Source organism: Tasmannia lanceolata, unplaced genomic scaffold (assembly GCF_043159265.1).
Source record: "Tasmannia lanceolata isolate RefF3 unplaced genomic scaffold, GAP_Taslan_0.1 ptg000002l, whole genome shotgun sequence".
Classification (NCBI taxonomy): Eukaryota; Viridiplantae; Streptophyta; class Magnoliopsida; order Canellales; family Winteraceae; genus Tasmannia; species Tasmannia lanceolata.
In genome coordinates, this window is record NW_027518679.1 from 42,880,594 (window position 1) to 42,892,857 (window position 12,264).

General features: G+C 38.7%; 1 protein-coding gene across 1 annotated transcript; it reads right to left on the bottom strand.

Moving 5' to 3' along the window:
* Positions 1-7,355: 7,355 nt before the first annotated feature.
* On the bottom strand, positions 7,356-12,264 carry LOC143873731 (protein ALUMINUM SENSITIVE 3-like). Its single transcript, XM_077376832.1, has 3 exons — positions 11,893-12,264; positions 9,274-9,519; positions 7,356-7,848 (listed from the first exon to the last, which is right to left on the bottom strand). The coding sequence occupies exons 1-3, from the start codon at positions 12,121-12,123 to the stop codon at positions 7,534-7,536; spliced, it is 792 nt and encodes a 263-aa protein (XP_077232947.1). The 5' UTR covers positions 12,124-12,264; the 3' UTR covers positions 7,356-7,533.

A 12,264-nucleotide genomic window follows, 5' to 3' on the forward strand; every position in this document is an offset into this window, starting at 1 on the left:
CCCTGCCAAGAAACCTTTTCTCAGAGCTGAAATAGTGACCATCAACATCCAAAAACAACTACATGGCTACATTATAACGTTGCATAGTTCAAGAGATGCAGTAAATGGAAGTTTCACTGGCAAGAAGGGGATGGAAATAACTGCTATATCTTTTTTTGGAGAAGTAAAATAATAATAACTGCTATATCATTTTCTTTAGCTATGACAGGTAACTAAGAGAACTTCAATATATTATCAAATGAAAATCCATGTTGACCTACCAAAGATAACGAAGTGAGGCACGGAGAGAATGGCTTTTCAGGCAGCTTTCAACAGATGGGTGACTTTGTAGTGAGCACGGTTAGATAAAACACCATATTTTTCCCCATTTTCCTCTTTTCTGAAATCTGGGTTCTCAGTGCCCAAAGTTTCAGATTCAGACGACCCGATAGCATGTTGCAGGTTGAGAGTGTGCAGCCACATTCATGCAAATGCTAAACTGACTGGAGCCCTTGCAGAATCCGGAGAGAAGGGCAGCACCATTGGATCACTTCATATGCTTATGCCGTTTTCAGTGCCATTATAAATGCACTCACAACATGTGGATCCAATGGTGCTGCCCTTCTCTCCAGATTCTGCAAGGGCTCCTGTCAGTTTAGCATTCCTCTTATGTTTAAATTGAATTAGTAAAGAAATGTGGTGCCACTTTTTTTTGTAAAAAGACCTTTACTTCTGCTAAGAGGGGTAATTTTGTCATTTTACTTAATAGGTTAGAATTACATATAAATGCTAACCTTATTTTGTAAAACCCTAATAAAAAAGAATCTCTTCTCCTCTCTCAACTGTACCTCTCTTCCTCTTCTTCTTCTTCTTCTTCTTCTCTCTCTCTCTCTCATTCTCACAAATAACAGAGTATCAGAGCATCCTTCAGGTTATGGGTTATGCTGCTCAAGGGGGTCTTTTAATAAGGTATGCCGTTTAAAGTCAATTTATGGACTCAAGCAATCTCTCAGGGCATGATTTGACAAATTTAGGGTGGTAATGGGATGAAGAGGACATCAACGGATCATTTCATATTTGTGAGACGTCAAACCATGGTACAATACTGTTGGTGAAGTATTCACTAAAGCTATACATATGGGACTTTTTCAGTCTATGCACATCAAGATGGCCATAATTAATATTTATGCTCTAGCTTGAGGGGGAGTGTTGATAGGGGTAAGTTTGTCCTTTCACTTAATAGGTTAGCATGACATATAAATGCTGACCTTATTTCGTAAAACCCTAATAACAAAGAAACTCTTCTCCTCTTACCTGAACCTCTCTTCTTCTTCTTCTCCTCCTCCTCCTCCTCCTCCTCTCTCTCTCTCTCTCTCTCTCTCTCTCTCTCTCTCTCTCTCTCTCTCTCTCTCTCTCTCTCTCTCTCTCTCACACTCACACACACACACACACACACACACACACACACACAAAAATAACAACTTCCAACTAAGCAGAACCTTAAAAACCATGGAAGAAAATGGCGGATTCTGATTACGAACCCTGATATCCATTACGGACCCACCTAGAAGAGTGATCAGAATCAAATTCACTGCTTTTTGCCTTGTAATCCGATTACATGCTGTTAGAAAACTACCTCTAAAGCTTTAGAAAAGATCTCGACATGTCCGACAACAAGCACTATCACCGTTACAAATTGTAAATGAAGATCAGATCAAATATTTCCTCTAAATTCCCCATTTAGTAACTATTTTTAGATCACTGGCTGGAGAATGGTAAGCAAATGCAGCCTTATGGCAATCAACATCCTTACTTATCCATTGATATTTCTTATATGCTATCAAGGAATACCATTTAGTACTTCACAAGATAAATATAGTAGGAAGATTTGTTTGCATTGTGCCTCTCAAAAGCCTGCCAGTTTTTTAAACTGACTCCGGATAAACTTAGAAGAATAAGTCCTAAATATAGTAGGATCCGGAGTAGATGCATACTAAAGACAATAAATATAGACACTTTCAACCACTAATTACATATTTCAACCAATAAACCACTACTACACCGCTTTCAACCACTAATTACAGATTCCAACCACTAATTTCCCATTATATACAATTTGCATAAGTATGTTGACACTTCGGACCACTATATTGACACTTTCAACCACTAATTACATATTTCAACTACTAATTTATCACTATAAACCACTATTATACCTATTTGGACCACTATAGTAAGTCTTATAGAGTTCCAGCCAGAGTTCAACCAATTACAAACAACAATTACAGAATTCAACCACTAGTTGGACACTTTCAGCCACTAAATAGAAGATTTCAACCACTATTACACCAGATTGTGATTTTTTTTTTTTGAAAAGGCAAATGATATAAATAGAGAAAAGGGAAGACCAAGGAGGTCACTCAAAAAAACTACAGAAAGAGAAAGAAAAAGAAAAATACAAGGGTCTCAAGGGGGCAGAAAATCAAAGAACTCCAAGCCATCTTTCATAACACCCTCCCGGGCTAAGACATCAGCCTCGCCATTAGCCACCTGCGCACATGATCAAAGGTAATAGAAGAGCCACTAACAATATCATGAATCTCATCAAAGATATCCCAAAATCTCCAAGGCGGCAACGCAAACCCCCGAAGCCATCTGATAACATTTAATGAGTCGCCTTCCACAATAGTAATATCCAGAGACCCCCTATCAATATATTTAATGCCCTAAAAAACCGCCCTGACCTCAGCTTCACTGGAATCGCAAACACCCAAGGGACCCGAAAACCCCCATGAAGACAGACTACTAGAGTTGCGACACAGACCGCCTATACCCGACGGACCCGGGTTGCCAAAACTGGATCCATCAAAGTTAAATTTCAACCCTCTAGAAGGAGGCGAGGTCCACTTTTGCACCACCTTGAATCTAGAGGGACTTTCAGAACAAATAACATGCCAACCTTCCCATAAGTCAAAAGCAGAAACAAACTGGAAGGGGGTAAGCACCTAGCCCTCGCTATAATAGAAGCAATGATATTGATATAAATCCTATGAGCAAGTTTGTGGGCACCCTCAAATACTCCTGCATTCATCTCCTTCCAAATCTCCCAAAATGTAGAAAACAGGCAGATGTTCCACAAGATTCTCCCTTTCTTCTTCCACAGCACCAATTCCCAACACTGTAGTAGCTCGAGAATAGTACTGGGAACACCCAGCTTAAACCAAATCTAGTCAGGATCAAACCCTACACAGATCTAGTAAAACTGCAATGAATGAAGAGGTGACTAGCCGACTCACCATCTTTAAAGCATAGAGGACAATGATCCACCAGAAACATTCCCCTTTTCCTAAGGAAATTAATGGTTTGTATCATATCCCTACAAACCGCCCACCCGAAGAAGCACACCCTAGGGGGGCAATGTGATTTCCAGACCTTATCCAAAATAGAAGGAGTGGAGCAAGGAGAAAGGTGAGAATAGAAAGACTTGACAGAGAAGAACCCAGATTTGTCCCAGATCCACTCTCTCTTATCAAACCCAATCAGCTTAATGTAGCTAGACTCAATCATTTTAAAGAGATGGTCAAGAACTTCCAACTCTTTGTCGAAAAAATTCCTTCGAAAAGCCGGCATCCACACAACTTTCCCAGACACCCGCACAAAACAATCTTTGACCAGCACCTCCTTCGCAAAAGCCACACAGAACAACCTCAGAAACATAATGCTCAAAGGTTTAGAAGCACACCAGGCATCCAACCAGAATCTGATACGATCACCCGAGTAGACCTTGAATCTAGTACCCATATCAAACTTAGGCCTAATTTTCAAAATGTCCCTCCACACAGTGATCCCCTTTAAAGAATAAAGGTCATCTGATTACCACAGGCCAATCTTGGACCCATTCTTACTACTCACTACTTTCTCCCAGAACTGATCTTACTCAATCCCATAGCTCCACAGCCATTTACCAAGAAGAGCATGGTTGAATTCCCGAACCATTCTTATTCCTAGACCCCCATATTTAAAAGGAGAACAAACATTTTCCCATTTAACAAGGGGAATACCCGATGTTTCCCCGGAGCCACCCCATAGGAATCTACCGTGGATCTGCTCAATCCTCAGCACCACAATAACTGGACATTTGAAAAGAGAAAGAAAATACGTGGGGATATTGGCCAAAACCGCCTTCACAAGCACCAATCTCTCACCTTTAGAAATAAGATTTCTTTTCCATATGTCAAGCCTCTTCTCAATTCTCTCCACAACCGGGTCCCATAGATGTTTCCTCGGTCTGCCCACCACTAATGGGAGCCCCAAATATTTAGAAGGAAAAGAGTCCAACTTACACCCTAGTGTCGCCGCAAAAGTAGATGCTAGATCCAATGGCACATTAATAGCAAACATACAAGATTTGTGGAAATTAACTTTCTGACCAGAGAACAATTCATAACACCTGATAGTCGCCTTCATATTTAAAATAGAATCCTCCTCCGAGCGGCAGAATAGCAAAGTGTTGTCTGCAAACTATAAATGAGAAAGCTCCACCTTATCCCTCCCCACTTCGAAGCCGTGAAACAAACCAAGACCACACCCAGAAACAATAAGCCGGCTCAAGGTCTCAGCAACAATAACAAACATAAATGGAGAAAGTGGGTCCCCTTGCCTCAACCCCTTAGAAGATTTAAAAAACCCTTTCGGAGATCTATTAATCAAAACTGAAAAATGAGCTGATTCAACACACCTTCTCATCCACCCCCCCCCCCCCCCCCCCGCCCCCCCAACCTATCCCCAAACCCCATATGGCCCAAAACATAGTCCAAACCCCCCCAATCAACCCTCTCACAAGCATTTTCCATATCCAACATGCAAAGAATCCCACCAGAGCCCGACCTCAATTGCGAATCAATAGCTTCATTGGCAATAAAGACACAATCCAGAATCTGCCTATTGGAAACAAAAGCACTTTGATAATCAGAGATTAACTTATGGCATCACCACCTTAATCCGATCAGCTAGAACATTCGCAAGCACTTCATATAGACACCTCACGAAACTAATGGGCCTAAAATCCGAGATATTGACAGCAACTTTAGGAATCAGAGAAATAAAGGTGGCACCTGTACTTTGGTCCAACAACAAACCATTGAAAAAATCCTGAAAGAAAAGCATAATATCCGCTTTGACAAATTCCCAACAAGATTGAAAAAAAACCATATAGAAACCATAAGGGCCTGGAGCCTTGTCCCTACTCATCGAAAAGACAGCTTTTTTGACTTCCTCCTCATCAAAAGGTTCCTCCAAAAAGGATCTCTCAGCTAAAGATAACCCCTTAAATTCCACTCCCTCCAGGATGGGTCTGATAACTCGTTCCAAAGAATACAAAGAATCATCCACTATTTACACACTGTAGAAGTACTTAAAAGACACTTTTAACAATTAATTATAGATTCAACCACATTTCAAACAATAATTACAGAGTTCAACCACTACTTGGACACTTTTAAACACTAAAACAGCTTTCAACCACTTGATTTCACATTTTTAACCACTATTTTACACACTATAGACAATTTGAATCACTAAAAAGACACTTTCAAGCACTAATTATAGAATTCAACCACATTCCAAACAATAATTACAGGGTTCAGGAACTATTTGGACACTTTCAACCACTAAACAAACACTTTCAACCACTAAATACAGAGTTTCAACCACTAAATAGACACTTTTAACCACTAACTTGTAACTGTTAATACAATGTTACACCTGCTTTCTCATTTTCAGCCACTACTTGGACACTATAGATCTTTGAACTACTAATTACATATTAGTGGTTCAAACAGAAACTTACAACCACTAATCACATTTTCAACCACTAAATAGACACGTTCAACCACTAATTACATATTTCAACCAGTAATTTATCACTATTACACATATTCCAACCACTATAGACACACACTTTGAACCAATCTCAACCAATAATTCAATATTTCAACCACTAACTCCTCACTAGAAACCACTATTTCAACACTATAAACCACTATTTTATAAATTGAACCACTATTTAAGAACTTTCAATCTCTATTTGAACACTCTAAACCACCTGGGTTCTCAAACACAGAAAAACCCTAACAGAACCCTAAATAGTTGTTGAAATTGGTTTTGCAAAACCCTAACAAAACCCTAAATGGTGGTTCACATTTGCAAAACCGTAACAAAACCCCTACATAGTAGTTGAAATTGATTTTGTAAAACCAAAAAAAAAAAAAAAAAACTCCTTAATAGCAATTGAAATTTGTTTTACAAAAAAGTAATAATAAAATAATGGATGTAATTGAAAAGAAAGAGAGATGTATGTTTCAAAAAGTATTAATAAAATAATATATGTGATTGGAAAAAAGGTGAAGGGCATTTTTGTCCTCCAAAATCCGTGAACGGTGAAAAGCACTGTTCTTTAATTCTTTTCAAATCACCGTTGCTTTTTTAATATTCGTGCAAAAGAGGGCTTTTTTTTTGTCATTTTCCCTATTTTTAATAATGTTAATCCCTCTTAGGAGTGGTTTGGTGTAAAAAAAAAAAATTCAGGATTTTTCATTCAAGAATTTCATATACATCTTCATACTTCATTTGAATATTGTATCATATTTTGTAGGGATTGCACGTATAGTATATTATTAAGCACTCAGAAAAGCGTACACGCAAACGCTAACTAATAAACACTTCAATTGAAAGCAAAAGGTCAATAAAATTTAAAAGGATAATGCTAGGGAAACCGATTTTAAAACCAATAAGAGGCCGAACAAATGGGTTGTTGCCACACATTAGAAGTGATGTACTACCAGTCCTTTGATTTAGGGAAATCATAAGAAGGTGATATTTGCCGTAACCTTTTACCATTTTGTGAAGGGATGGGATTAAAAAAAATGTTTTTTGGAGAGAGTCATCCCGGCCCTTCCCCAAATTGTTGTACGCATTACACTATAAACGAGTGTCATTATTGAAACAGAGTGCAATAAGGTCACTCCTCGCTTGTTTTGATAACACCACTCCTTGCTTTATCCAACCCTCCTTATAGCTTTTTGGATAGGAAAATGATAGATTTGCCCCCTTTTCTTCCCATTATTGAAACTGTGGGCCTCTCTCTCTCTCTCTCTCTCTCTCTCTCTCTCTCTGGTGTGGTTGCCCCCTTTTCTTCCCATTCTCTCTCTCTCTCTCTCTCTCTCTCTCTCTCTCTCTCTCTCTCTCTCTCTCCGGTGTGGTGGGGGGGGGGGGGGGGGGGGGGGGGGTGTGGTGGGGGTGAATACATAAGTGAGCATAAAACTGCTCTCATGTATCCCTCTCACAAAACACAATTTCAAGGTTACAAGAATTTCAGGAGTTGGGCAACAGTGGTATTAGAAATGTAATAACAATCACACACTATACAATGTTCCATACAAGATAATTACTCTGCACCCATCAAAATTCAGCTCTTCCCATCTGTGCATGGATTAGATTTAACCATACTTAAGGTGATATTAAAGAGAAATTACCCAAACAATATGAGACAGTTGCCTAGTCTGAACTGAAGACACTGGTTTCCAACTGGTAAGCTTTAGTGAAGAAGGCAGGCCAACAGAGGTACGTCGATGTGATGCTACTCACGGTTGCCGCACCTATAAGCATGTTCATAACAACTATCTGCAACTGAATTGCTTCCAAAGGTGAAGCGCCGCCCATTATAAGGCCAGTCATCGCGCCGGGAAGAGAGATAAGGCCTACTGTCTTTGCATTGTCCAATACAGGGGAGAGTGCAATGATCAGAGATCTTTTCACCAGTTGGAGTGTTGCTTGCCGTGGAGTCGCACCTAGGGCCAGTGCTGTTTCCACCTTAGAGATCCCAATAATACAGATTAGATTGATAATAATACCTTGAAAAAAAATTATAGGATGATAATACTATAGTATAGCTGAAAACTCCTTGGGTGGGAAACTTGTTTCCCCTGAAATGTGTTTCGGAAATGTTTCCAAACCGTTATAAAAAATTGGGGAAACGTTTCTGAAATGCATGAGAAATATGTGTGAAAAACGTGAATACTTATGGGAAATGCCCGGAAAACTTATGTGAAACATGTGAAACTTACAGATATTAGTTTTGCAAAAAATACATTAAAAATGTGCTAAAAAAATGTGGAATAGATGTTGAAAAGAAAACAAAAGAATATATTATAATAAAAAATTAAATAAGTAGAAAAGTATGATAAAAATAAAATAAATAAACGTTAACTAAAATAAAAATTATGAAAAAATATGAATGTATGCATTTATGACTAAAAACCCATACGAATTTGAAATCAACAAATTTGAAATCTACAAAAACATTTGTTTCTAGGATATTTCCTAAGATGTTTCTCAATATGCTTATCATACGGTTTTCCATCATTTCCCCGTTTCTTGTTTCCCTCTATTTTTCTCTGCATTTTCTATTTCCGTTTTCATGGTTCGCTTTCCCAATTCGTTTCCCAACCTAATAACTATGCATAATACCTTGAAAAAAAAAAACTATAATCAACTCAACTAAGCCTTTGTCCCAAACTAGTTGGGGTCGACTAATGAATCATTTAGAAAATTTTCATGAAGGAGGTGAAAGAATCTACTCGGCTCAAATTGACTTTAAGTCTAATCCTGACACTAGTTGGGTTCGTCTGTATGGATCATTTTCTTCCATTCTCTCCTATCCAAGGTCATGTTCTATGTTATGTTCATAGTCATCAAGTCTTTCCTCATTGTTTCTACCCATGTTGTTTTCGGTCTGCCCCTACTTCTTTTTACTCCATCAACTTAGCATGAGTCACTTGTTCTCACTGGAGCATCCAAAGGCCTATGTTGGATATGCCTAAACCATCTTAAGCGGTGCTCTCTCATCTTCTCCTCAATTGGTGCCACCCCCACCTTTTTACGGAGGTGGTCATTTTTAATTCCATCTAACCTTGTGTGGCCGCACATCCATCTAAGCATTCGCATATCCGCTAAACTCATCTTATGCACATGCTAATTGATGGCCCAATATTCTGAGCCTCAACTCTCTCTCTCTCTCTCTCTCTCTCTCTCTCTCTCTCAACTAAGCCTTTGTTCCAATTTAGTGGATCAACACCTTCTGTGGCCGCACATTCATCTAACTTGGTGGCCCAACATTCTAAGCATTTTGCGCCATACAAAAAAAAAACTACTTGAAAAAAACCATACAAGTGATTTTTAACTGTTTCAGCAGATAAAATAAACAGAATAGATGTAATTCATTAGCTAGAAACAAACCAGATTCTTTTGGGTTTTGATATCATCCCGAAGCCTTTTCATGGTAACCCCAGTTACAGTCATTGCATTACCAACCATCATGCCCGCAACGGGGATAATGTATCGTGGAGTGAAAGGGAAAACTTTCAGCAAGAGAAGTACGAACATGGTCACTGAGGTTCCAGCCAAAATAGATGCGCCAGCGACAAACTTCCCACGTGGAACGTGTTTTGCGCGTTGACCTGCTGTATAACCAGCAACCGAAACCTGTAGAAAAAGACTCCGAAATTGCAAATCAACAAGACAGGTTTTAGTTGCACTAGAATCTGATTAGCTATCTTTCAGAGAAAGCAGATCAAGCCTACTGTCGACCCTTTTTCCGGGTGGAAGAGTAGTCTATGTCACAAATATCTCTGACATTTTCAAAATATAGCAAGTTTGTCTCAACATTTTGATAAAACGACAAAATAGCAAAATAATCCCGAGAAATATATACCCAGATTTTCTCTTGAAATTCCCGAAAATGATATACGCGAGTTAGAGAGTAGTTCCTGGCTTAGGGCTATGTACATCTTTCTGTCACCATTAATAGCCGTGTTTGTAGACTGGAACAAGATACTGCACAGTTGTATATATACATTTCCATTTCGAGAATAAGATAGACACAATGATGCAGATACTATCAGAAATGGTTGATTATCTCAGAATGAATTGGTCATTTGGCGATACTTAAGTCAGTAGTTGTATTTCTTGATGCTGAAGCCAGTTTATTGTTTTTTTTTTTTTTGAATGGTTGCAATTTCATTAAAAGAAAGGGCCGAGACCGAGAAAGTCAGCCCCAACGATACAAAGAAAAGGAAAGTGAGTTTACTATTTTACTAGTCAGTAAAACTAATTTATTGTATTTGTTCTCCATCAAAGATGTTCACTGTTTTGCTTATTCTGAGTTTAAAATCTTTGAGTTGCCAGCTAGGGCCTTGGCAGGTGAGACTTGCCCTTAGTATATAGAGGTGTGAAGAGCAAAATGGTTCCTACTATTTATGGCTGTATCACCTTCGAATTGTAGCTAAGATCTGGTGGTTCAACATCCAGGAATGGATCTATTCAGTTATGGCATTGTCCAGCCAATTATACCCCTTTCAAACGGCAATACTTGTCTCAAAGCATCAACCTTTACACGCAATCGCAAAAAAAGTAAGCCTTGTGCACTTCAGATTCAACAAAACCAAGACTGACGGCTCCCAAGTGATGAACAAACTGATTTAAGAACAAAAGCTAGGCTTACCTATCGAATGCTGATGCATATTTGGATTCTATGATTCAATCCATTTGGGATGACAGACTTTGGCATCCAGACCTGTTCATAGTCACTCATCACATGACAAGCGTGCCTCATCAGATGACAAGACTACACTACTCTCGATAAGACTTCAAACAGACAAGAGTGCCTACACTACCCTCGATAAGACTTCAAACAGAAACCATCACTCAATGATCAACACACAGGGCCTTCCGAAAGCCTATCAGGTCTTAAACACAGCTGGATGCTGGTGTCCAAAGAAGATGCTGAGTTCCTTCTCCCAATCAAGAACTACTTTTTATGAAGTTTCACGAGAATAGATGTTAATTAATCAGCCACATACAAGGAGAAAAAAAGGAGATGTTACGCTCCGGGGTCCAATTCCAAGCACGTGGTCATTAACACAAAGGAGCCACTTCTCCACTCCCACTTTGTGAAACCAGAGATTCAAGTTCCGAATCCTTAAGATCCTATTTGTTTTTTAGTTTGAGAACCCATTGTGAGTCCAAAACTGATTATTGGACTCAAAATTAAATGTAAATTTGAGTCCAACATTAGTTTTGGAGTCACAATCGGTTCTCAAAATTCATGTCAAAATCCAAAACAAACGGGGCCTAAGTATATGACCAATTTATGCTAGTACAATGAGTGAAATTTCAGTACCATGTTTCTCATTGACTTGTATTAGCACCCAAAAAACTATCATTGTTTTCCATAATGTGCAGAATAAGGTCCACTTAAAAAGGGCCCATTAAATAAAGCATCAAACTTAAAGCTGATGGAATAATTCAACATTACAGAGCTAAACTTGTAGCACATGATTTCTATCAAGAATATGGTGTACAGCCTCCACTCCAAACAACTGAAAAGAAAATTTGAAGTATGACATCTACACAGAATTTTAATTGGTAATTGGGTTCGATTAGCTGTTAAGGCGCTGTTTGTTTTAGATTATGACAACAGATTGTGAGTGCAAAACCTATTATTCAACTCAAAATCTAACACGAACAGGGCCTAAGCAGTGGAATGTGATGGATATAGATTTGTTGTGGTGAATCAAAATTATGAACTAAAAGGCCCTGTTTGTTTTGGATTTTGAGAACCGATTGTGAGCGCCTAAACGATTATTGGACTCAAATAAATAGTTGAATACAAAAGGATAGATATGTTGTCGTGATTCGATATGATGAACTATAAGGTCCTGTTTGTTTTGGATTTTGAGAACTGATTGTAAGTGCTAAACCGATTATTGGACTTAAAATTAAGTTTAATTTCCAATTTTCAAAAGGTTCAATCACAACATTAAAATAGAGACTTAAGAGAGGAAACAAAAAACGAACCATAAACAAGTAAGCGAGGAGAATCCACCCTATATTCTTCTGAGTGAAAATGAACTGAAGCACAAACCCAATGACAGAGAGCTGAAGAAAAGCCCTAGCCATTGAATAAATCATCTCCTTCTCCAAACCCAATTTCTGAACGAAAGACAGAACTATCGCCATTAAAACCACGGCCGTAGCCGCGACTGGTTGTAGCATACCCTTCAAGAAATCCACCCAAAAAGGATCCATGGCCGAAGAAGCAGAAGAGAAACAGAAAAAAAATTCGTACAAAAATTCTAAACGAGGGGGTGATTTATGGTTTTGGTCAGCGTGGTAAGGGCCTCACCTGAGAGCGTAGGCATCTGGGGAAGTTCTTCGTGGGAAAAAACA

Bases quoted from the DNA above. Each gene is read 5' to 3' on its own strand.
- LOC143873731 (XM_077376832.1), bottom strand. From the start codon at position 12,123: ATGGATCCTTTTTGGGTGGATTTCTTGAAGGGTATGCTACAACCAGTC. The intron at 9,520-11,892 runs GTTCGTTTTTTG...CTTTTTCTACAG, and splicing joins TCCTCGCTTACTTGTTTATG to GTTTCGGTTGCTGGTTATAC. The intron at 7,849-9,273 runs GTTTGTTTCTAG...GGGATCTCTAAG, and splicing joins TCAAAACCCAAAAGAATCTG to GTGGAAACAGCACTGGCCCT.